This window comes from Bos indicus, chromosome 28 (genome assembly GCF_029378745.1).
Source record: "Bos indicus isolate NIAB-ARS_2022 breed Sahiwal x Tharparkar chromosome 28, NIAB-ARS_B.indTharparkar_mat_pri_1.0, whole genome shotgun sequence".
NCBI lineage: Eukaryota > Metazoa > Chordata > Mammalia > Artiodactyla > Bovidae > Bos > Bos indicus.
In genome coordinates, this window is record NC_091787.1 from 25,840,913 (window position 1) to 25,866,916 (window position 26,004).

The following is a 26,004-nucleotide window of genomic DNA, read 5'->3' on the forward strand; positions in this document are numbered from 1 at the left end:
CACCTCTGCAAGGTCTTCCCCAGGACTGACTGCGTGTTCACTTTGTTTTGTGAGACCAGGGTCCCTTTATTGGCACTGCCAGCGCCTACGGCACAGTGATTTTGTGGAGAACACAGGTAACATTAAACTCTAGGTGTGCATTTACAGCATTATGTGGTTCTTCTGGAAGGGCCCGAGGCAGGAAAGGTGAGTCAGCAAGCAGGGTGAGGTGTGGACCTGGCTGGGCCTGGAGCTTTCTAGGGGATGGAACGGTTGGTGTTCTCTGCCTGCCAGCCTCTTGAGCGGAAGTAAGGGTGACGGCTGTGTTGCTGACTCGCAGAGGCATTCATGTCAGACGGCTGCCCTGGTAGTAATGAAAGTCACGGCTGCTGTTTATGAGGGCTTCCCAGGTGACTCAGTGGTAAAGAATCTGCGTGTCAATGCAGGAGACACAGGTTTGATCCCTGGGTCGGGAAGATCCCCTGGAGGAAGACATGGCAACCCACTCCAGTATTCTTGCCCGGAGAATCCCATGGACAGGAGCCTGGTGGGCTAGAGTCCATGGGGTCACAGAGAGTTGGACATGACATAGTGACTGAGCACACACGCTGTTTATGAAGCACTTAACATGTATTGGACTTGCTAATTTATAGGCATCTCTCCCATCATCCTCAGCCTCCCTGCAAAGTAGTTTTGCAACTGAAAGAGGATGGCAATGTGAAGGTCATTGTCTTGAGACCACCCAGCTGAGGCTTCTTTTGACCCTTAACCACCATCTCCCCTGGGGTAGACCTGGGTTCTTAGATGCTAAAGCAGAGAAGCCCTGGATTGGCTCACAGGTTAGGGGCTTTGCAGAATTAAGCAGCTTCTTTCCTTTGTCTTTATCCTGATAATAAATCAGTGTCATGGTTGAGTACTGCCCACGGGTGTGTTTTGTTTGGTTCGCACAACATTTATAAAAATGTGAGCCAAATTTAACAATTCTGGAAGTTTCACAAATTTGGATTTCTGGCTTCTCTTGAAAGATGTAGAGGATCAGTCACATGGCAGCATTTGCCCAGAGCTGATCAGCTACTCTCCCCTTTGGATTCCTATGCCCTCCAGTTTGCCAGTCCCCACCATTCCCTATTGCCCCAACACTGGAAGTCAGTTATCTTTTATCAATATATCTACAATTTTTCTTTCATACTGGGTTCAATTTACTCTATGTTGTATGCCCCAGGAAGGCATTCGACCTTGCAACTCCTGGATTAGGTAAGTGTTAGCTCACCCTGTCTTCTTTGAATTATTGGATCCCCTGAAGCACTGTCTGAGGGGCTGGCTGGGAGAGGCAGGACCCACTGCAGAGTTCCTGGCCCCATCTTGTCTTTCCATTGATGTACTGAAGGGTGAGGCACGGGCCAGACTTTCAGAGGTGGTCCTTTCGACTGGCTACTTCTCAAGGGTGCGGAGCCTCTCCCTGCAGCCAGGCACTAGGCTTTAGGGTTCAGTAGACACTCCAGCCTGGGGGCTTTCAGCCTGCCCGTTGACAGCCTCAGAGGGGGCCACATCCCCAGACATGAAAAAAATCTCTTTAGTGTGACACCTGTTGACCCTCGTGGAGAGGGATGGAGTGTAGGTCAGCTCCATCTTGTCCTCCTCGGTTGGCGTGACCCATGGACAGCAACGGAAAGCAAGCCGGAATCCAGAGCGAAACCTGAGGGGTGGAGGGGTCATCTTGAGAAATGGAGTGAGGCCAACAGTTATGGGAACTGCCCTGTGGCTGCCCCACCTCCAGGAGCCGATCTCCCCTCCAGAGTAAAGTTGCTTCGGAAATTCACTCGTAAGAGCTCAGGGTCTCTGGAGGACTTCCCTGGTGGTCCAGTGGTTGAGAATCCTCCTGCTGATGCAGGGGATGAGGATTCGATCCCTGGTCCAGGAACTAAGACCTCACGTGCCCGTGCAGCTAAGCCCGTGACCACAACTACTGAATCCCGAGCGCCTAGAGCCTGTGCTCCACAAGAGAAGCCACTGAAATGAGACGCCTGCGCACCGCACCTAGAGAAAAGCCGGTGCGCAGCGAAAGACCCAGGGCAGCCAAAAATAAAGAATTTTTAAAAAAGAGCTCAGAGACACATTCTTTAGTGGGTTGGAGTTTTGGAAACAGCCAGAAGTAATCTGGAGCCAAGTCCAAGTTTGAAGTGGGTGATTAAGCTGGACAAGACCATTTGTTACAAACAAACAAAAACAAACCAAGTACAATTATAACACAACAGATTTTCTTGTTTGATTTGTTAATTGGCTTCTAAAGGAGTATGCAAAGAGCAATCTTAAGAAATTGGGGCTTTGGCAATGTTGGCTGCAATAAGGATGCTCTCCAAGGGGACTGCTTTGAAAGGAAATATGCACATGGACCTACTAAGTTTGGGGACATTTGCTTAAAAAATAAGTGAGCTTTCCCCATGGCAGCACAGAGGGTCCCCATGTAAACGAGAGATCAGAGGAAGGAGAGAGTGAGTAGAAAAAGTGAGACAGAGCTGGCAGAAGGTAGACACTGTCCTGTCAGCAGCAGAAATAAATGAGGCCCTGTGTGGTGCAGAGAGGCAGACAACTGAGTGAGTGGTCTGTTCCCAGGAGAGGCAAGCTTCTGTGTTGCAGAAGCGCGGACCTGACGTTGGTTCCTCCCCCTGTAGCTCTAGAGATTCCACGGTGCAGCCCAATAAATGCCTTTATTATGGGAGCTTCATGGCCACTGTCCCTTATACCTACACTCAGCATGTCCCAACCTGAGCTCCCTATCCTCTTCCCCCCATGTCCCTGACAGTCGTCCTCATCTCAATTCCTGAAAACTGACCACCCAAGAACCTGGAGTCATCCTTGACTTCCTCTCCATCAAAGTCTGTTGACTCTACCTTAGCAATCTCCAGGTTCTGACCACTTCTCATGCATCTAAACCAACCATCTCTTGCCTGCTGGGATTACTGCAACTGCCTAATCCTCTCCCTGCTTCTCCCCCTTGCCTTGGGTGTTCCCTCTGCCTGGAACTCTTATCCAGACAGCTACCAGGGCCCACTCAGTCCTCAAATGTGCTCAAAAGGCCCCTCAGTAAGGCCTACCCTGAGGCCCTTCAATAAGGCCTACCCTGACCATCCTGTAAAATTGCAACCTTTATGCCCATTACTTCCCCCATTACTTCCTGTCCTCCCTTACCCAGTTCTCTTTTTTTCTATAGGATTTATCACCTAATACACACTGTGGCTCATTGACTCATTCAGTTCAGTTCAGTCGCTCAGTCGTGTCCGACTCTTTGCGACCCCATGAATCGCAGCACGTCAGGCCTCCCTGTCCATCACCAACTCCTGGAGTTCACTCATAGGTTTGCTTATTGTCTATCTCCACCTGCTCCCCAAGAAGGTCAGCTCCCTGAGGAAAGGGATCACTGTTTTTGTTCACCAGCGTATCCCAAAGGGCCTGGAACAGTGCTGGCACACAGAGCCACTGGAGATTATTTTCTGGAGAAAAGAAGATGGCACCAGGAGGAACAGTCCTACTGCAGAGCCAGTGTCTTCAAATACTGAAAGATCAGAGGTTGTTTCAGGAACTCATAGAGCCGTGGGGTGTTGACTCCCACGGACTGTCACTGGGTAGCAGGGCACAGACACAGAAGGCTGGGGGCCCTCCCTGATGTGACAGTCCCTGTCTCTAAGTTCTCACTTCTACAACTGCATGAGAGAAAAATGTGTGATGTGGGGATGAGATTACAGACCTTGGAAACACATGGAATTCTTGTTGTATGAGTTTAGGAGAGTCTTCCTTTCTGAGACTCAGTTTCTTTATCTGTAAAATGGGGATAACACCTCCATCCCATTACATGGGTAGCCCTGGTGGCTCAGATGGTAAAGAATCTACCTGCAATGCAGGAGAGGCAGGTTTCTCCCTGGAGAAGGGAATGGCAACCCACTCTAGTATTCTTGCCTGGAGAATTCCATGGACAGAGGGGCCTGGTGGGCTACAGTCCATGGGGTATACTTGCCTGTAAGGAGACAATGGAGGGTTCTGACGCCTATTAAACATTCAAAAGATAAAAGTCAGTCTCTCACTTCCTTCTGGCCTGCCCCAGGTGGGTAGGATGTCTGAGCAACAAAGGCTCTATTGGCCTTATGAATGGCCTGGATATCAGTGCAGAAAGGTGATACAAGAGGCCCAGGGTCAATGTCACCCACATCACTGCCTTGTTAAGGCCAGGACTCAGTGTTTACCTCTCACCGACTCTTCCCTGGCCCCACCGTTCTGAGGCTGAGTGGCCTGCTCTACAAGAAGGACTCCTGGGCACTGGGGCTCCTGCCTGGCCCAGCATCTCCCACCTGTGCACGTGCTCCAGAGCAAATGCCAGCCCCTCAGTGAGACTCCACTTCTCTAGAGGTATGAGAGCAGCAGGGAGTGAGAATTGGGCTCCTTCCTCCCTGGCAGTCTCTGCCAAGGTCATTTCCTAGTGCCCCTGAAAGCCCCTCCTGTGATCTTCCAGGAAGCAACCCGTTTCCCCTCCAGCCTCAGCCCCAGGCTGAGTGCTTCATTTGCTGCAGCTGGCACTGTCCTCACCCACAGACAGTCCTCAGCGCCTCCTCAATGTAGAAGGCTCTTAAAAACATCAGTACCTCCCTCCTTGTTTTTGTTTTTTTTTTTTGTCTTTATTGAATTTCTTACAATATTGCTTCTTTATGTTTGGTTGTTTTGGCCGACAGGCACGTGTGATCTTAGCTCCCCATCCAGGGATCAAACCCACACCCCCTGCATTGGCAGGCAAAGTCTTAACCACTGGACCACTAGGGAAGTAGCCAAGTCCCTCCCTCCTTTACCTGGCTCCTTCCTTCCTCCCTCTCGGCTGTCCTTCTGCCTCTCTGCCCCTCCCTCCATCTCTCTGCCCCTCCCTTGTCTCTTCTCCTTGTCCAGGTGCAGCCCCCAGAAGAAAGAACAGGAGCAGGCGGTCGTGAAAGCTGTAGGCTTGGCATTGGGCAGAGCTTTGGGGAGGGGTTGGGGCTCAAGCGAGGCCCAGACGACAGCGAGGATTATGCTCAGGGATGCCTGTGAGGATGGCAATCCCATGGGGGTGGTGAAGCTGTGCAGGGGGGCCCAGATGGAACCAGGCTGAGGAGAGGGGCTGGGATGAGGGCTCACCTGTGGTTGAGGCAGCAGTAAATGATGGGATTGTACATGGTGGAGCTCATGGCCAGCCAGAAGAGCGCCAGGTAGACCTGCTGGATGAACTTGTGGCAGTAGATGTCCTCCTGGAAGGTGCCCAGGATGAAGTAGAGGTGGTAGGGCAGCCAGCAGATGGCAAACGTCACCACCACCAGCACCATGGTCTTCACGAACTGGTCCAGAAGACACTCAGGTCACTCCTCAGCCCGGATGCCCCAAGACCCACCAGTCTTCCTGAGGGTGAGGGTGGGGCACCCCTCATGCCAGCCTGAGAAGCCCTCAATAATCAGGTCCCCTCTGCGTCCGGAACCTCAGTCCCCCAGAACACCTACTACCCATGCACTCCTGGGCCCTCTACCCAGTTTTTGCTCAGGCTGGTCTCTAGGCTCACACTGCTGTCTTTTCTTCTTAGTCCTCACTCCTCAAAGCCCAGTTCAATGCCACCTTCTCTAAAAAGCGTCTTGGATCCTTCTTTGAGCAAAGCAGCTCCCCTCTCTGGAGAGTGGATGAGCTCTCGCTCCTAACCCCATCCTTAGGAGAGACCCTGCCAGCTATGGGTCCGCAAGACCCCCACTCGCTGCAATCTGTGTCTGTCACAACCCAAAGACCAAAGGCAAGTCGGCCGGCCTGGGGAAGCAGGAATGAAGGCTCTGGCCTGAGACTTGGGAAAACGCAAGGTACCTGCGAAGTCTATACTCCGCGGCGCCCTTTCTGGGGTGGGCCCGGAATGGCCGATACCGAGGCGGGGCCAAACTTCCGGCCCCGCCCCGACCCCGTCCCCTCCGCCCCCGGAGCTCACCTTCTTCTTGGCCTGCAGGTGGCGCAAGTTGGCACCATGAGCCTGGTGCCCCGGGACAGAGCGTCTCCAGAGCGTGAGTCCGATGACACTGTAGGCGACGAACATCACCACGAGAGGCAGGAAGTAAATGAGGGCGATCACTACGAGGTGGTACCTGGAGGGAGAGTCAAGGGCCTGGGCACCTGGCGACTGCCAGAGCTCAGTCCCCAGGCCTTGCGGTGCCCCTGAGTTTTCCTGGCAGGCCACCCCGGGGCCGCCTCCCAAGACCTTGGTTTAATTTTTTTTTTTTTTTTTTTAAGGCAAATCAACTAGCATATGTGCCCAGCGAGGGCTTCCCCTGCCGCAAAAGGGACACCAGTGTAAGCTCGGAATCCTTCCAAGTGGCAGACAAGTTATCAAACGAGGAAATAAACAGGAATGAAAATGTTAACCAATACATTTTTTAAAAATTTATAATGACATTAAGCACAAATGAAAGTGGCTCAATCGTGTCCGACTCGTTGCGACCTCGTGGACTATACAGTCCATGGAATTCTTTAGGCCAGAATACTGGAGTGGGTAGCCTTTCCCTTCTCTAGGGGATCTTCCCAACTCAGGAATCGAACTGGGGTCTCCTGCACTGCAGGCAGATTCTTCACCAGCTGAGCTATCAGGGAAGCCCCATTAAGCACAAAAGAGGAAGTAAAATTACATATCCCACCCCCACCACTATTAACGATTTGGAATATTTTCTTCCAGAATCATGCATTATATGTGTGTATATACACAGGTATTAGATTATGTATATCATCTATATCTGCATCTGTCTGTCTAAATAGATTTCCTGGAGTTGATACTTTTCTATCCTGCACCAGCATCCCTACCAGGGAATGGGGCAGTGAAGACGGGCCACACGGTTCAAGCTATCGGATCACCTCTTCCTGACTGTGAGCATTGTTGGAAACACAGCTCACATCAGCAGACACAATTTCTGCTGTGAGCAAGTGGCCTGGAACACCACTGACGGTGCTCATCCAGTCCCCGTGGAGGACACCCGGGCTGTGTTGAGGCCCTTTTATCTCCTTTGGGGTAAAGGACATGCCTGCTGCCCCTTCTGGTTTCTGAGTGATGCTGCAGTCACGCTCCAACAAGACCCAGGCAGCAGCATTTGGTGAATGGACCCGAGCCCCCTGGCCCTGTCATGTGACCTTCTTCTAGGAAAACTGAGGTGTTCCCAAGCCACTTCTCCGCAAGTGCCAGCCTTTCTGGGCCCCTTTCAAGAGGTGCTGCCACCTGGAGGGAGGAGAGTAGACGGGTTCTTCCCTAAATACCTTCCCTAAAACCTGAGTTTAGAATTTGACTTTCTACTTACAACATGTCTGGCGCCTCCTAGACACCCTGATCCCCATCTGTCCTCCTGTGGAGCAGATAAGGAGAGGAGGAGCAGTGAGTGCCAGGCCCTGTCACCTTTGATTGTGAGGTCACAGATGGACCTTGAGGATCAGCTGCGCCATCTGCCTCAGTGTCCAGATCGAGGAACCGAGGCTCGGAGAGGCACAGGAAGTCTGTGTCATGTGAAACAGCTCTACAGACTTAACACCTAAATGATTTCCCTTTCACTGAGAATGAGCCCTGAGGAGTCAGAAGACCTGGGTTCTTGTCCAGCCTCTAATTTAAAGCATGACCTTGGGCAATCAGATCTCTCCTTCAGTCTCAGTTTCCCCGTTTGTAAAGCATGGAGATCATCTCCATCATGCTTCCCGAGTATGAGTGATGCCCCTTTGGTGCCTCATTCTTTTTTGGGTCGGTGCAGGATGGGGATTCACTCTGGGCTAAGTTCCCACCAGAAGGGAGAGCCAAGGAGCTTTGGGGACCATCTTCTAGGGCCTGCCATTATCAGGAATGGCTTCTCTCACACCTGAGACTGCCTTTTTTTTTGGCATTTTGATTTTGAAAGTGTATGTGCATTTTCCTGGAGAGGGCATCTGTCATTTTATCAGATCCATACACACAGAATGTGAGCCTGTAAGGATGGAGCCCCCAGTCTAAATCTCAGAAGCTCCCTAACCCAAGAATGAATAATAAATTCTCACACACAAGAAACCAAGCTTTCGCCCAAATCCTCTCAGAATTCGAAGTATCACCAAAGTATACCCTCCTAGCCCACCTCTGCCCTCTTGCTTTCTGCCGTTGTCTGAATCAGGGTCACAAATCACCCACCCCAGAAAACTGGTGGTTGGTACCTTGAGTTCTCACCACTCCGTGCCTCCAGGAGAAAAGCTCCATGTTAAGGTGGAAAAAGGTCTGTCTAGTCAAGGCTATGGTTTTTCCAGTGGTCATGTATGGATGTGAGAGTTGGACTGTGAAGAAAGCTGAGCACTGAAGAATTGATGCTTTTGAACTGTGGTGTTGGAGAAGACTCTTGAGAGTCCCTTGGACTGCAAGGAGGTCCAACCAGTCCATCCTGAAGGAGATCAGCCTGCGTGTTCATTGGAAGGACTGATGCTAAAGCTGAAACTCCAATACTTTGGCCACCTCATGTGAAGAGTTGACTCACTGGAAAAGACCCTGATGGTGGGAGGGATTGGGGGCAGGAGGAGAAGGGGACGACAGAGGATGAGATGGCTGGATGGCATCACGGACTCGATGGGACGTGAGTTTGAGTGAACTCCGGGGAGTTGGTGATGGACAGGGAGGCCTGGCCTGCTGCGATTCATGGGGTCGCAGATTCGGACACGACCGAGCGGCTGAATTGAACTGAACTGAAGGTGGAAAAACATCGCCCCCCAGTGGCCAGTCTCGAAATGTTCTGCTCCCATCCCTTCCCTGAGCCAGGAAGAGGGGCGAGTCCCTACATGGACACCGCCGACGAAGCACTGAATCCTGAGAACGTGAGGGTACAGGGTGAGGGCAAAGACCCATGGCAGGGCCTGACCTCGAAACACAGCAGTCCGCAGAAACAGGCTTCTCAGAGGAACGGCGCCTTCTGGCCAGTGCTCGGGACTGGAGGAGAGGTAGGGGCCGGCGTCGGGAGACAGGGGGCGGGGAGGGGCCTGAATTGTTGCCGAGATCTGGCGGCTCTGGGCTCAGAGTGTGTACAGCCTTATACTTGCGGCAGCCAGGCTTTTCTTGGACTAAGTCTGACGGGTTTGTTTTCGTTTGCTCCGGTTTAAACGACCACATACTGGGCACAGGTTCTGCTGCAGTGCCTCACAACAACCCCTGAGCAAGGTTCTCTTGCGAATCTCCTTTGAGAGAGAAAGAGCCAAAGGCTCAGAGAGGTTAAGTGACTCAAAGGATCCTTGAGCCAGCAGGGGACAGAGCAGGATTCCAACCCGAATACTGTCCCCAGAACCTCAACCGATTCTTTATCCTCAATTTTGAATTTCCAAGGTTCTTGGGGATGACAGAGCCACATGAGAACTAGGCAAACTGAGGCCCAGAAAAGAAAAGGACTTATCCAGGGTCACACAGCAGCTGCACCGTGTCTGAGTTCTGCTTTCTGCCCCCATCCCTTAGCCAATGGTGCCTGCCTCATCTCAAGGCTATCTCCAGGCTTCTCCTGAAAACATCCCAGACTCCATCATCTGCCCTTTCTTTCTGCCTCAGTACCCTGCTACCCCCTTATTTAAGCAAGAGTGTTGACGAGATTGGACTCTGAAGCAGGACTGCCTGAATTTAAATCCTTGATTTACCACCTAATAGCTGTGTGGTCCTAGGCCCTTAGTTTTTTTAGTGCTTTGGTTTCCTCATCTGAGAAATGGAAATAATAATAATACATACTCATACTGTTGTGAGAATTAAATGAGTCCATGTATGTAAAGTGCTTAGACCAGACCTGACATTTACTGAGTGCTAAGTTGATCCTGTGCTCACATTATCCCCAGTTCACTCAGATACCTGTGCACTCACACTTACACACTGCACACGTGTACACCATGAATGTGCATGCACGCGCACACAGGCACATGTGCACACACCATGTTCCCCCATCCCCAGGCCTTACAAAAGGAGCATCTTGCCACCGCTGTCTTCAGGCCAGGCCACCACGCACTTGGTGGCACCCTCATCCGTGGTGATGGTGGAATAGAAGCACTGGGGGAAGGCGAGGGCCAGGGCCACCAGCCAGATGCCAGCAATGACCGCTCTGGTGCCAGGAGCTGAGAGCCGGGGCTGGAAGGGGTGGACGATGGCCATGTACCTGTGAGCAGAGGGCGGTGTGAGCGGTGCACACCCTTGAGACCAGTCTGCACCGGTGTGAGCGGTGCACGCCCTTCAGACCAGTCTGCACCTCCTCTTCCCACTCCAGGCCCACACTCTCCCGTCCTATTCCCCACACCCTGCTGGTGACCTGCAGAGAGCTGCTGAACTGGTGACTGTCTTGTAGACACGTGGCACACTAGCGCCCTAAACCTCTGTCCACCTCATCGCCTCCTTCTGAGCGTGGACATACTCTCAGAAGGCCACAAGAGGGCAGTGTGGCCACACCAGAAGTCCATCTGGGGCATTGTCCTGCAGCTCCGCCCTGCCGAGTTCCTCAGCAGCTCAGCCTCTCTTCTGTTCAGAAACTTTAACAGAGCCCGAAGTTCTTCTGCACAAAGCCCAAAGCAGCTGCCTACCAGCAATCTGCAGTGAAGGAAGTGCTCTACATATGCAGAAATGACCTTGGTCCTAGATGACCCCCCCAGCCTTCCTCCCTGGGATTAATCTGAACCTTGAGACATGGCCAGGACAATAAGACAAAGCTCAAAGCCCACCCTTTCGCTGATCCTGACATGATATCTGATATACTACCTGCCCCACCCCAAAACACAAACCCTAGCGCTTCGAATCCCCTGCTGCTGCTGCTAAGTCGCTTCAGTCCTATCCGACTCTGTGCGACCCCATAGACGGCAGCCCACCAGGCTCCCCCGTCCCTGTGATTCACCAGGCAAGAACACTGGAGTGGGTTGCTATTTCCTTCTCCAATGCATGAAAGTGAAAAGTGAAAGTAAAGTCGCTCAGTTGTGTCCAACTCCTAGCGACCCCATGGACTGCAGCCTACCAGGCTCCTCTGTCCATGGGATTTTCCAGGCAAGAGTACTGGAGTGGGGTGCCATTGCCTTCTCCATCGAATCCCCTATCCCCTTCCTAATATTTTCCCATAGCCCTCATGACCTCAAAATACAATGTATAATTTATTTAGTCTTGTATTTCTATTTAAGTTTTCACCAGGGCAGGCATCTTTATCTGTTTTTACCTGAATGTGCAGAACAGTGTCTGTACATAGTGGGCACGGGGGGAATTTCTTCCTATGACTAAGAATGAATGAAGAAATGAATGGACGCGTCTCCATTATTACCATCCTGACCCGAGCCACCGTCTTCCCTCCCCTGAGTTACCTAGTCAACCGCCTCCTGCCTGTCTGGACTCCTGGCTCCACTCTGCCCTCTACAGTCCATACTACCCACCCCCCACCTGAGCTTTAAGGCGGAAGTTCCATGAGACCACACTTTTCCCACTGCTGTATATTTCCCAGCGCCTGGAACAGTGCCTCAGATACTTATTGAGTGAATGAAAGTCTCAGGTGACTTTCAGATCTGCTGACTGATCACTCTTTTACCCTCCTGTCCCCTATCACCTGCAGAGGCTCAGTCTGCAGCCCCAGAGATACAGTGCCTGGGAGGTAATTGGCCCCATCGTAATTATGTGGTAACTGCATGCAGTGTTTAATTTTCCCCTCAAATTATCTATCTAGGAAGAGGAAACAATATAAGCAATTTCCTTGTAAAATAAAGAAACCAAAACAAACATCAACTCCAGAGAAGAACACTCCAGAAGGTCCCTAAAACACTGTTGTTCTTCCCCTATAGCCTTGAACACCCATCTAGGGCAAAGTTCTTTCTCGTGTCTAACCTTATCCTTTCTCGTCTCAGTTCCACAGTCCTCTGTGAAACTATTCCAGATGCATAGTTTAGGATCATGAACAGGTTAGGAGGCAATTAATTCCCTGGGTTCCACATTTAACTTGCTGTGTGACTATGGGTGTGTTATCAGCCCTGTCTGAAGCCAACACAGTGAACCGGCTCCCCATAACTGCCCCACTACCCCGCTGCCCCTACTTGCCTGTCAGCAGCAATGGCAGTCATGGAGTAGATACTGACGAACATGGCTGTGATGGGGAAGAGGTTCTGGAAGTAGCAGAAGGCACGGCCAAAGTACCAGATGTTGTGGCTGGCGTAGACGAAGTTGAAGGCAGCGTTGAAGGCAGCCATGCAGAGGTCGGCCAGGGCCAGGTTGACGATGAAGTAGTTGGTCACCGTGCGCATCCTCTGATGGGCCAGAATGATCCAGATGACTGTGGCATTGCCCATCACAGCCACCAGCACCAGGGCCAGGTAGGCTGCGGTCCACAGTGCCAGCTGCCAGCCGGGCATGGAGAAGGCTGTGATGCCTGTGGCATTGCTGTCAAGGCCAGACGAGATGTTGATATCGGTCATCACGACACAGGCCCCCATGGCCGCCTCTGAGTCTGGCACAAGGGGTAAGGCTCCTTGGCTCCCTCCAGGCCCTGGTGCCCTGTGGGAGCACACAAATCCTCTCTGAGTGCGGGGAGCAGGAGGAGTAGGTGCCGAGCCAGGCGCGTCCAGGGAGCCGGGGGGGTCACTCCCAAGTCTCAAACAGAGATGAGTTAGGCTGAGCAGACAGCCGGGTCCAGAGCCCTAGGCACTTCAGATTCCCATGTCCTGGCCAGCCTTCTCCAACGTCACGTGGATATCTAGAATCCAAGACGTGGTCTCAGACTAAGAAACATCCTTCTAAATCATCAGCCTGTGTCTTCACTGCAGAAATGGAAAAAGAGATTCCAAGTGGGGACCAGCCCAGGTCATGTAGTAAGTTGGTGATAAACTCGAACCCAGGTCCCTCCTAATGTGGTTCAGGAGACATTAGGGATCAGACGTGCGCAAAGCAGCTGTCTGGATCCCGCAGGTCAGTTGTGCAGCAGGCTGTCTCTCCAGGCGCTGGGGTGCAGGCAGGGAGGCCTTCCCGCTGCTCTCCGGGCGGGGCTGTGTGGTGCAGGGCGACGAGGGCCTTGGCAGAGGTGCTGTCTTCTCACGAGCTGGGGCTTTGCCTCCGCCCTTCGTCCCACCTCCTGCGTGGATGGCCAGGCTTCATCTCTTGAGGAAAGATTTAGGACTGGCTGCTGAGGCAGGGAGAGACCCAGGGAAAGTTGAGGGGGTGGCAGGGGTGGGGCCTGGCATGGAGGGCACAGTCCTCAGTAGGGTGTTTACATTCAGTGGGGCCGGAGCTACATCTAGAATGTGACTAGGGGCATGGGCTTGGGAGCCTCGGGGACTCCAGGCAAGGACTCCTAAACCTTTCCGAACTTCAGTTCCCATCTGAAAAAAATAGGAACCATACAGCATGCATCTCACAGTGTGTTGGTGAGTTTTAAATGAGATGGTGTGTGTTAAGTCTGATTAGCACAGGAGCTGACACATAAAAGGCGTGACAAGGAGTCGCAGTCCTGTGGGAGGCCCCCGGGCCTGCTCAGGGCTCTGTGACCAAGACGGAACCCAAAGCATGTCCAACACGTTCTCGGGTGATGTTAATGCTGCTGGCCCAGGGACCTCACTTTGAGAACCACTGTCTTAGGACAAGGACAGGGGTCACCGCCTCTCCTGTGAGCTCCAGAAAACCCCGAGGGGCGGCCCGCAGACTCCACTCTTGGGCACTGACTGTGTGATGTGTCGGGCACGGCCTGAGGCTGCTGTGTCTGAGTGACTGTATGTGTATGTGACTGGCATGTGTAAACGCATGCACATTTGTGCACCTGTGCACACCTGTGGGGGTGTAGACCATCAAGACCCAGCAGCCTCAGAAGGGCAGGGCATGTCCCTCCTTAACGCTTGGAGGGTTCTCAGTCACCAGCACTGGCAGCCCTGCTGTGCCAAGGGTGTGCTGTCTCCTTGGACTCCAGCCAGCTTCCGGGGACCCCTACTCTTCTTGTGGGTGTGTATACTGTAGGACCCTGGGCCTCCTGCCCTCCCAGAGTCAGCTTAGGACACAATGGCTCCCACCCTGGCCAGGCCACGGGGCAGAGGGAGGCCTGTTCCCTGTCTGGATTGGGCCACCAGCCTCTGTTTGGAAAACTGCCTTTTGCTGAACGACCTCTGCCTCTGATGTCTTTTGGCGGGAGAGCCACAGACACTCCAGTTTGGGGCTTGTTTGTCTTATGCGCTGCTGACCAGGGTTTTGGAGGCAGAATGTGTAGAAATAAGGATGTCAGCTGGGGCAACCTACTCTGTTGGCGGTTCTGCCTCCTCCTCCAGGCTGTCAGAATGAGTTTCAGGTACAAGCAGAGCGCAAGGATAAGACACCAAAGCATGTGTCACCCATCAGAGAAGCCCCAAACAGTACCCGTTTCTCCTCCCTGCCAGCATCCCACCACCTTACGTGAGGATTATGTTTTGGAGCTGTTAAATCTAAGAGTTTTATTTCCCCCTTAAATCATGTGCTCTTGTAGCTTTCCAACTATGTACTGGTGGCCTCATAGAAGGAGAGGGTGGGGGCCGCCTTGGACAGAGGGGCGCACAGAGCTGGCCTGTGGAGTCCATCACTAAACAATGGCTGTGAAAGCCGGTCTTTCTCAAGACAGGAAAACATTCTGAATTCCTTTAGCTCCTCTGCACATGTCCAGACTCCAGTCTGGTCTTCGAGGATTTGTATGGGAAGTTCCCGCCACCAGGAAGTGGAGGAGAATGCTGCCCATCAGTCTGTTTGGATGGGCTGAGCAGCAGTGCAGGTTGGGTACCCCTGGCAGGCTACTCTGGTTCCGACTTTAGAGTGCAGGATGTTTATTAAGGAGCACATGGGATCAACCCCTGGGGAAGGGAGGGGAGAGAAGCCGGTGAGGGCAAAGGGGGTGGCTGAGCAGTGATGGTGAGACAGTGGCCTTGGACAGCCCCAGGTCGGATCACTCTGAGCTAGAAGGACCCCTTAGAGTTACCCTCATGGTTTGTGCTATTGTGGTTTTGAAGCTGGAGTCCTGAAGACTAGAATGGGAGAGGAATTGTATTTCAGGGAGTTTGGAGGAGACAGTGGGAACTGCTGCAGGGGTAAGGGATGGGAGAAAGAAAAGGGTTCCAGGAAGCGCTGTGGCCCAGATGCCCCTACACAGTGTCCCAGAGACGCCTTTGGCAGTCGCCTGACCATGTCTCTGGCTGGGCTTGGACCACCTGGTCACGGCTTCAGTGGGTCACATGCGGCGGCAGGTCATCTGGTCACCTGGGCTGGGCAGAAGGAGGACGAGGACAGCACAGTGAGCCGTTTATTTGGGTGAATGAATCCCATTGGAAAAATCAGCCTTCATTCCGAAACTATGCCCTTCTTGCTGTGGGGGTTACTGTGTCCTCTCTCGCATGAAACAACGGAGATGGCAGATGGCAGTTGCCTCCTGGTTCTTCTTTTCCTTGTGTGTCTCTTACTCAATGGAATACCACGCTGGTGAGCTGTACGGTTCCCTCAACTAGGTGTTTTGAAATTTTATTGGTCCATGAAATTCAAAGACACAGGAGCCCTGATCTAGTTCCTCATTTGGAGAAGAGAGGGGGAGCCCCGGGTCCTCTGGCCTGTGAAGGGGGCCGCTTCCTGATGGCTTCCCCCATCCTGCACAATCTGCACTGGCTTGCCTGCCTCCGCTCTCAGGAAGCCACTTCTTGGTCACCTCCTTGTCACACAGGTGGGGAGCTCCTCAGGGCCTGGGCTGTGTCTAGTTTATGTCTTTTCTCCAGGAGAGCAGTGAGCATATCACAGGTACCCTCTAAACGCAGACTGAATGAAAATGATGAATCAAATTTAAAATGACTCAGGGGTGAGGGATGGTAAATTGTATATATTGCATATATCATCTATTTATCCATCTATCTATCTATAATGCTGTGGCCTAGTGGCTCAGTTGTGTCTGACTCTGCGACCCCGTGGACTGTAGCCCACCAGGCTCCTCTGTCCATGGAATTTTCCAGGTAAGAATACTGGAGTGAGTTCCCATTCCTTCTCCAGGGGATTTTCCCAACTCAGGGATCAAACCGGAATCTCCCACATTGCAGGCAGATTCTTTACCATCTGAGCCACCTTGGAAGCATCTATCTATAATACGTAGATACATATCTAATAGAGAGATAGATACTTTACAGATAGATAGATGTGAAAACCTTAAACTAATGGGATTGGCAGTGATGGGAATTTAGGGAACTTTGAGTGGGCAGGGCAGTGTAAAACCTGGCACATTGGCACACAGTAGGTGCTCGATAAATCTCAGATGAGTACATGAATAACAAATAATGGATAAAGTTTAGGACATCACCCGGTCAGGGGTGTTGGGAGTAGCATTCTTATTTTCACAGAATCTAAAGCTTAAACTAAAAAACATGTCTGTGTAGGTCAGGCAGAGCGTTTGGAGGATGCTGAGTGTTTCCACAGCATCTCAGGATTTATTCCTCACAGTTTGCCTCGCCTTGTCCACAAACCAGAGGGTCCCAAGCTGGCCCCTTTAGAAGATGAACTCTGGGCCCCCCACCCCCCTGGCCTGAGCATCAGTGGCCCAGAATCTGGGACTTCAGCTGGGAGAGGGAGAGTTGCAGTCTGCCAAGAGCACGCGCTACAGCTGACACCTTTTTTAAACACTGTGAGTGTGATGGGGCGGTGCCTCCCCCTAAAAGCCTGAAGTTTATCTAGCCAGAGAAGAGAGGCCGTGAGTGTTTACATCTGCTGTGGTGCTGGTGTACACAGAGCTCAGAAGCTCTTAACACCAAACGGGTTCATTTCCCAACATCAGGCTTCTGCAAAATCTGCCCATCTATGGCAGGCCGAGGAGGAAGTGGGCGAGGCTTGCCTAGGAGGGGGTTGCTAGTTAGATGACTGGGGTCATCGCAGAGGCAGCCTGGGTGTTGCAGACAGAGGGGGCTTGGTGTCTGCCCTGGTGCTGGCAATTGTTCTGTGGTGAGGAAGAGGGGAATGCGTGAGGAAAGGGAGGGGACAGAGGGTCAGGGTTTCTGCTGAAAGGCCTGAGTCCTGGGCCCTGCAGGGGGTCTCTCAACTGGACTGGGAGTTGAGAGACTCCCTGCAATCATCCCGGAGTTAGGAGAAAGCGTCATGTCTCTACCTTCATGAAGCTTCCAGCCAAGATGGAGAGCCAAATCCTGAAAGAGCAGAGAGAACTTACCACCCCCTGTATTATCGGTCCCCTCCACTCCATCCTCTGCCACAGTGATCTCTTAAAAATACAAATCTGACCGTGTACTTCCTGCTTAATCCCCATTGCTCTCTGGGTTGAGAAAAATAGCCTCATTCCTTTACTGCTGCTTCTTTCTCAGGACCACTTTCCCCTTGCTTCTTTTAGCAATAAAACCTCCTCTGTTGTTACCTATTGTCACCTGGCTTCCCAGCTAATGGACTGTATTTCCAGGCCTCTCTTCCAAGCCAGATGTGGTCACATGATTAAGGTCTGGCCAATAGGATGTGGCAGAAGCGATTTATATGTGTATACAGACAACTTCAAAGTCTCATCTGTTTCGTTTTTTTTTAGACAAACAGCTTGGTTTTTCTAAAATTTAATTAATTAATTTTTGGTTGTCCTGGGCCTTCATTGCTGCGTACAGGCTTTCTCTAGTTATGGCGAGTGGAGGCCACTCTAGTTGTGGTATGTGGGCTTCTCGCTGCCGTGGCTTCTTTTGTTGCAGAGCACAGGCTCTAGGCAGGTGGGCTTCAACAGTTGCGGCCCACAGGCTCAGTGGTTGTGACTCGTGGGCTTAGTTACTCCACGGCATGTGGAATCTTCCGGACCAGTGATTGAACCTGTGTCCCCTGCACTGGCAGGCAGATTCCTATCCACAGCACTACCAGGTAAGTCCTCATCTTTTTTTTTTAATTTATTTTTTATTGAGATATAGTTGAATTACAATGTTGTGCTAATTACCGCTGTACTGCAAAGTGATTCATTATACATATATGAACGTTCTTTTTCATATTTTTATATTACAGCTTATCACAGGATATTGAATTTAATTCCCTGTGCTGTACAATAAGACTTCTGTCATTTATCCATTCTATATATACTAGTGTGCATCTGCTAATCCCAAACTCCCAATCCAACCCTCTCCCACCCGTCTGCCTTGGCAACCACTGGTCTATTCTCTATGTCCCTGATTCTATTTCTGTTTCATATATATGTTCATTTGTGTCGTATTTTAGGTTCTACTTATAAGTGATGTCATATGGCATTTGTCTGTCTTCCTTACTTCACTTAGTATGAGCGTCTCTAGGTCCATCCGTATCGCTGCAAATGGCATTATTTCATTCTTTTTTATGGCTGAGTAGTATTCTATTGTATATTGTACAACGTCTTTATCCATTCATTTGTTGATGGACATTTAGGCTGTTTTCATGTCTTGGCTATTGTGAATTGTGCTGCTATGAACATAGGAGTGCACGTATCTTTTTGAATTATAGTTTTGTCTGGATATGTGCCCAGGACTAGGATTGCTGGATAATATGGTAGTTCAATTTTTAGTTTTCTAAGCAGAATCTCTGTACTATCGTCCATAGTGACTGCACTCATTTACATTCCCACCAGCAGTTAAGGAGGGTTCCCTTTTCTCCATACTCTCTCCAGTATTTGTTATCTGTAGACTTTTTGATGATGGCCATTCTGAAGGTCTCATCTTTAGAGAAGGAGTTGGCTGCTTTCCACTTCCACTCCCCTCTTCCTACTGGGTAGGAAATGGTAACAATGGGAGCTGACATTTTGAATCCACAGAGGGCAGCCCTGTGTTATGGCTGGCAAAACCCAGGGTTGTTGCATGAAAAAGAAAAAGCAAAACAAGCTTCTCTCTTATTTCAGGCCTTGCATGTTAGGCTCTGTTACAGCACTGAACCCTTTATGATACACTATCCTTGAAGCATTTCCTTGATGATTGCACAGGTTGACTATCTTTGTTCTATACTCCAGTAGATTTCTGTGCTTTCCTTCTTGTTAATACCCTGACCCGTGCTCAGAAATTCATGAGGCCAGGAATCCTGTCTGGATTATAGTCATATCTTCCTTTCCCTCCATTATGATTGACACATTGTACGCCAGATGCTATTTGTTGGTTAAATGAATGAATGACTGGGCAAATGAATGAATATATTGAAACAGCTTGGGTGTAATAGTAGAAAACTTTTTGCTATAAGCAATAGTGACTTAAACAAACGGGGGCTTATTTTCTCACATAACCAGAAGTCTGGAGGTCAGTGATTCCATGCTAAACAGTGCAACGGTTTCAAAGTTCTTTAGGAATTTTTTTTTTCTTGACCCTTGCCTCTTGGCTGTTAGATGGCTGCAACAGCTCCAAGTAGCAGTTCTTACATACGGCATTCCTATTCCAGGAAGGGAGCAGGAAGGAAAAGAATTCCCCTTCCAGGTATTTTTCCTTTGTTAGGGAGGGAAATCTTTTTTCAGGACCCTCCCAGCAGATGTCCTTTATATCATGGGACCAGAACAAGGTCACATGACCACCCTTAGCTACATGGGAGAGGAAATGTTTTCCTTTTTTAAGACCCAGCTGGGTTTTGGTACTGTGGGGCTCACTGAGGCTGGTAGGAAGAAGCCAGTTCTAAGAGCTCATCCCTTTCCTTAGCCAAATGGTCCTTCCATTCAGGAAGTCCCATGGACTACAGGGTATCATGATGTGTTCACAAATAAAAGGATCATGCACTGTGCTTAATGCTTGCTGGAGAATGTCACTTTCTGTCTCTTGAAATTCTTTCCTAGACACTGACCTTCCCAGAAGACTGAGCTCTGCCAACAAGCTTACCTGTTCCAGTAAAATCCACTGACTATCATCTCTGTGGTCACAGCAGTAACTGTCCACCAACCATGTGCCCATGTGCCTGGGGACTGAACCAGCGAAATAACCTCTTTGTGCCTCCTCCTCGTTTGTCAAATGGGGCTAGATATCTCATAGGATTGTTGTGAGGATTAAATTAGTTAATACATGCAAAGTGCTTAGAATGGTACCTGGTGCACAGGGCTAAATGAGAGTTTGCTGTTGTCATTTCATTATATCCCAGTTTTATACATGAGGTTATATGCTCAGAAAGGTTAAAGAACTTGCCCAAGGTCATGCAGCTGGGGGAACCATCAGTCAAGCCTGGTCTGTCTGACTCCAGAGCCCATACCCTTTCTTCTCCGACCACAGGCCTTCTCTAAGATGACAAGTTTCTCCTGAATGTCTAAAGGGTGGGGTGTCTGGCCACAGACACTTTAGGGCCCAGATGGAATGCTACCTCCTTCCAGAAGCCTGCCTGGAGACTTGCTCTCTACTCCTCACTGGCATGTGGCAGCCTTTCTGGAGAACGTGAGAACTGCCACTTGTCTCTTCCTTGGAGGCAGAGAAGGTCAGTCTTGTCCACTGTTGTGATCATCAACACAGATACACTGTTAGTCCTCCAGGAGCACCTCGTAATGATAAGGACACTGATGCCCAGGTAAGGTGCTCACTGCAGGTCGGACAGCCAGTACTGGCAGAGCTGTGCCTGCAGCTCCCACCAGCAAACTCCCCATTCAGTAGTCTTTCCTCTGCTCAAGGCTCCTTCCATGAGGTAAGGGAACTTTGCAGGGACAGCGGCTTATCCCAAGGAGACCTTATTCAAGTTGGGGCAAGCATGGGGCACCCTGGGAGACTGTAGCCTGAGCACTAAAAGAGATCATCTCTGATTGCTCACCTCAGCCCCTGTTCCTACCTGGGCCCGGGTCCTGGGTCCATCTGCTTGTGTGTCAACTGACGCCTGAGTGCCTGTAATACACAGATAGTGACACCAGAGGGCGACATCATTACTTTAATCCTTGTGAGCACAGACAGGGCTTCAACCAGCCTCTCAGACTCATGGTGATGGAGGAAGATGGTGATGATGATAAAAGATGGTGATGATGATAACCACGGCCAGGGCTAAGATTTTTTAAGCCGAACCCCTTTGTAATAAGCATGCATCACCTCTAATCAGGAGATCTTCCTGCGCGCACCCCCTTTCTCCTGCTGTGTTCTGCATCTCAGAAAACTGACCACATGCCCCCAGTCACCCAAGCCTGAAGCCTAGGCATCATGGACAGCAGCTTCTTCACTTGCTCCCTCCCCAGTATCACTCACTCCTGTCCACTCTACATCCTAAATCTTAACCCATCCACTTCTCTCCATTCCCACTGTTTGTCCTCTGCCTCCAATTCCTTGTTCCATCTACAGAGAGCCACAGGCTCTGGCCTCAAGCTTGGTGTAGGCCCGTGGTTCCCAGACTTTGCTGCTCATTAGAAACACATGGGGAGCTTTGAAAATGCTTGCTGCCACATCGGTCACTAAGAGTCAGACACGACTGAGCGACATCACTTTTCACTTTCATGCATTGGAGAAGGAAATGGCAACCCACTCCAGTGTTCTTGCCTGGAGAATCCCAGGGACGGCGGAGCCTGGTGGGCTGCCGTCTATGGGGTCACACAGAGTCGGAGACGACTGAGGCTACTTAGCAGCAGCAGCAGCTGCCACATCACAGCTCAGACGAGTTAAGGCAGGAGGCAGAGGGCATGGGTGCCTTCCTGGTAGCTCAGCTGGTAAAGAATCTGCCTACAATGCAGAAGACCCCAGTTCAACTCCTGGGTCGGGAAGATCCCCTGGAGAAGGGCTGGGCTACCCACTCCAGTATTCCTGGGTTTCCCTGATGGTTCAGACAGTAAAGAATCTGCCCACAATGCGGGAGACCTGGGTTCAATTCCTGGGTTGGGAAGATCCCCTGGAGGAGGGCATGGCAACCCAGAGTACTCCAGTATTCTTGCCTGAGAATCCCCATGGACGGAGGAGCCTGGTGGGCTGCAGTCCATGGGGTTGCAAAGAGTCGGACACAACTGAGCGACTTAGCACAGCACGGAGGGCATGGGGGTGGGAGCCAGGCATCAGTACTTTTTAGAGATCCCTAGGTGGTTCCAGTTTGCAGTCAAGTTTGGGAACCACTCTCCCCTTGTTCTGAGACCCTCTTACACATCCTTTCACTGGGACAATGTCCGCTTAATCTGGCAGGCCTCTCTTTAACATTGCCTGCCTTCCTGAACACACAGATCGAAGCAACTGCTCCTTCCTGATGTTGACACTTAGCACACTGTGTTGTTATTGCTTTTTCAAATGTCTGTCTTTCCCCCACCTTCCCCCACTTACCACCACCTCCTTCCCCACTGAGTGGATACATGCATGCAACTAATCCTCACAACGAGAGGCAAGTTTTATTAACCTTATGATTTTGAATGTTGCCCAGATTTTTATTTTTGCCGTTTATCTGTTTACAGTGTTTGAAGCATGAAGAAAAGCATTTTCTCTTTAAATGTGGATATAGATATAAAGGGGGCTTCCTAGGTGGCTCAGCGGTAAAGAATCCACCTGCTGATGCAGGAGATGTAAGAGACACACAGGTTTGATCCCTGGGTCGGGAAGATATCCTGGAGTAGGAAATGGCAACCCACTCTAGTATTCTTGCCCGAAAAAGTCCACGGACAGAAAAGCCTGGTGGGCTACAGTCCATGGGGTCGCAAAGAATGGGACGTGACTGAGTGACTGAGCACATAGATATAAAGATGTCTGTTCTTTGAACTCTTCAAGCCAGTTTTTTATCTGTTTTCTATTTGAAATTCCCAAGTTGTGGCTAATAATTACCCAGGGAACTTGAGACTGGAGAAAATACCCTGTATTTAAAACTGATTTGTTATTTCCTGTCGATTATCTGTTGACATTGCTTCTCTGGTGTCCAGATTCAAGAGCTAAAAATGAAAACTCTAATGTTTGTTTGATGTTTTTCCTCTTTTAAGGAAGCTGCTCTCTCTGCTGTAAGACTGTAGCTTTTTCTCTTTTTTTTCTGTGGAATTCAGGTATAAATTGACAAATTTATATCAGGTGTATAAGGGTATTGGTTTTTAAATATGGTACTCACTGAGCCCTTTCAGTTTGAAAACAAGTTTTTCTTCACAGGGAAATTTTCTTTATTTCTTCTCATATTATGTAAGAATGTAGCAGAATAATTGAGTAAAGAATGACTTGAATAATAGGTGCTTATTTCCCTCAGGGCTTATTTCCTTATTTTCACAGGGCTCTGGGTAGGCAGCTGTTGACTTGGGTTCTGTTGTTCGACAGCATCAGGGTTTCGACTGGTATCTCCTCAATTCTCTTGGCCTCTTTCTTATGATTACAGGATGGCTGTTGCAGCTCCAGGCATCATGTTTGCATTCAATGTAGGAAGAAAGGAGAAAAAAAAATGCGACACTAAATGTATCAGAAAAGACAAAGAATCTTTCTGGATGTCTATGGCCCATGAACCAAAACAGTCTCAAGCAAGGGAAGCTGGTAATAAGTATATTTTACATGTCCAGCCTCCACAGTGAAGTCAGAGTAGGGAGGAGGTTGGGAACAGGGTTGAGTTAGTCAGCAGCAGCATCTACCACATTTTGTCCTGGACCTGGCCTCCACATCTCTTATCTTTTTTTTTTTCACATCTCTTATCTTTTTCTTCTAATCCACCTCTTTGTGTTTTTCCTCTGAATTCTGAGATACTTCTCTCTGTCTTTCAGACCACTGACTCAATTTGCAGCATGAACTCTCTATTGGATTGTTATATTTGAAAGTCATACTTTTTAGTTTGCAGGAATCTTTTTGTGTGTGCTCCAACTACATCTTTCCATGACCCTTTTTTCTTTCTTTGAAGTCCTCTTCTGTCTGTCTTGCTAGTTCTAATTTACATGTTCACCTAGGGCTTTCCCCCTTTGTTACTTAGTCCTTTTAAGCAAGTGTGATTTTTCTTTACTTGCTCATATTTTTTCCCCTTGGTCCCCCTAGGGGTCAGGCTATTGTGGTGGAAGACACAGCCCTCTCTGCTCTCCTGGGCCTTTGGCAAAACAAGGGTCTGGCAAACAGTATTCCTTCACCGCTGTCCACCCGAGGCATCCTCAGATGTTCACTGGCCACCTGGGATCCACCAGTCCTCCAGTGCAGTTCCCCTCTGGTCCATGGTGGTCAGCTGGGTGGAGCAGGCCCCCCAGGACCACACACAGCTGGAAGACAGAAGCAGCCCCCTCCCTGAGAAGAGTTCGGGTTCCACTGTTGGGGGGGGTTCATCTCTGGGAACCAGGAGTTCCTTTCTACCTGGTGCCAAAAGGAGCTGTGCCTTTTTTCCCACCACTGGTCCTTGAGCTGTGGCTCCAGAGGGCGGGGCCCCAGACCTTCTCTTGTCCTTGGAGATGTAGGGGCTCCCTGTGGCCTTAGATGCTCTTTCCTGGCTTCCTGGTTATGTCACCCAGAGAGTGAGTGGCAGGCAGGGCGAGGGGATATGCACTCAGTGCTTAATCAAGGCAATCTCAGGATTCACTTGAGCCAAGTTTGAAAGGGTTTTGCTTTTGCTTGATACCTGGGTAGTCTCTGTATAAACAAATGTTATAATAAATCCAGGTGTAACTTACCTGTTTGCTGAAACAGGCCTGGTAGGGCTTCTCTGGAGGCATTTGGTCAGCAGTTTGAATTAGTGACTTCAAACAGTGGGTGATGACTAGTGTTTAAAGGGAGACCATAGGAAATACAGGAATGCGTCCTGTGGCAAAGGTGACTTTGTTTCACGCAGCTTTTGCTGAGTTGTGTGTTTTGTACACTGGACTGTAACGTAAAATACAGTTCTGCATCATGTTATAAAAAGTTGTTTAAACAGGGGTCCAGGGGTTTAAACTGCTTAAACGGCAGTCCAGGGGTTAGGGCTCGGTGCTTTCGCTGCCACAGTTGGAGTTCGATCCCTGGTTGGGGAACTAAGATCCCACAAGCCACCGGGTGTGGCAAAAAAAAAAAAATTATAAGCGGTGTTGAATTGGAGGATGTTCTAAGGGCAGTTGTTTTGGCTTCACATGAAAATAAAAATAGAAGAGGATTAGATCCTTTACTAGAAGAATTCCATGACTCCCTCCACCCCAGCTGATTTTAAACACAGGTTCCTACGACATACTGAACTAACTAGTATTTAGCAGACTAAATTCTCGGTGTTCATTCCCCACTCGACCCTCCAGAAGTCAGACTAGCCTGCTTTCTCTGCAGTTCTTGTGAAGGTTTGGGGCCATTTGCTGGGGGCAGAGAGGGAGCCCGCTTTGCTCCAGTGTTTGGGGGGACGATTGAGGAGGCTGAGCAGGAGGCGGAACCAGCCCTAGCTTGCGTGGAGCCTGTAGGGCTTCGTGCCTTTGGGCACACACTCCTCGAAAATAAAGCAAGAATTATCCTCCTTGTCTAGTTTCACACCCAAGGCTATTCTGATGACCCATGGAAAAGAAAAAAATCCCTCAGTCAACACATGTTTGTAACAGAAAATGGTGTTTTGCTAATGGAAAGCCTTTTATTTTCTCTGAGCTGGACAGAGAGGGACTTGGGAGTGTAAGACAGAGAGTAGGAGCTGTGCCTGATGCAAACTGCTCAGCAAACAGGAAAGAGGAAGTTGAAACGGCCTACAGGGATGTAGGCCTTAGGAGTCGGCAAGTCTGGGAGAAGGGAACTGGCTCCTCCCAGGACAAGTTTTACATCAAATGTCTGTGGGACTAGGTTTCTGGTGGAAGCCCCAAGGGAGGCCGGAACCTGCAGTCTGAACGAAGCTGCAGGCAGAGCCGGCTCGCCTGGCCAGGGACAGCCAATTTGTGGCTTCCGTGTTTAATGAGCAGCTATGTGCGCCCAACACCCCACCAGGCCCTCAGATGAGATGGTCCTTGCTTCATGGAAGGAGGGTGATAGCCAAGTAAATCTAAGAGTGGTGAGGGCTCTAACATGTGGGTGAAAGCACTTTGTCAGCTCTAAACTGGGTGGTCTGCCCTTAGGCCTACCCTTGCTGGGGGTCCCCTAGCAACCAGCACAGGGCAGGATGCTGTGGCTTGTAAACCTTCCTGACATAGATCAGCAGGTCCATGAACGTTTTCTGAGAGTAAGAGCCTTATATCCCTTCCTCAGTAGCTACAGGATCAGGTCCAGACCCCAGTTATGTGTTCCCCAAGGCCCAAT

General features: G+C 50.2%; 1 protein-coding gene across 1 annotated transcript; it reads right to left on the reverse strand.

Moving 5' to 3' along the window:
• Nucleotides 1-590: 590 nt before the first annotated feature.
• On the reverse strand, nucleotides 591-12,455 carry TACR2 (tachykinin receptor 2). The gene is made up of 5 exons (XM_019954050.2): nucleotides 12,041-12,455; nucleotides 9,942-10,136; nucleotides 5,957-6,110; nucleotides 5,134-5,330; nucleotides 591-1,675 (listed from the first exon to the last, which is right to left on the reverse strand). The coding sequence occupies exons 1-5, from the start codon at nucleotides 12,430-12,432 to the stop codon at nucleotides 1,459-1,461; spliced, it is 1,155 nt and encodes a 384-aa protein (XP_019809609.1). The 5' UTR covers nucleotides 12,433-12,455; the 3' UTR covers nucleotides 591-1,458.
• Nucleotides 12,456-26,004: the final 13,549 nt, after the last annotated feature.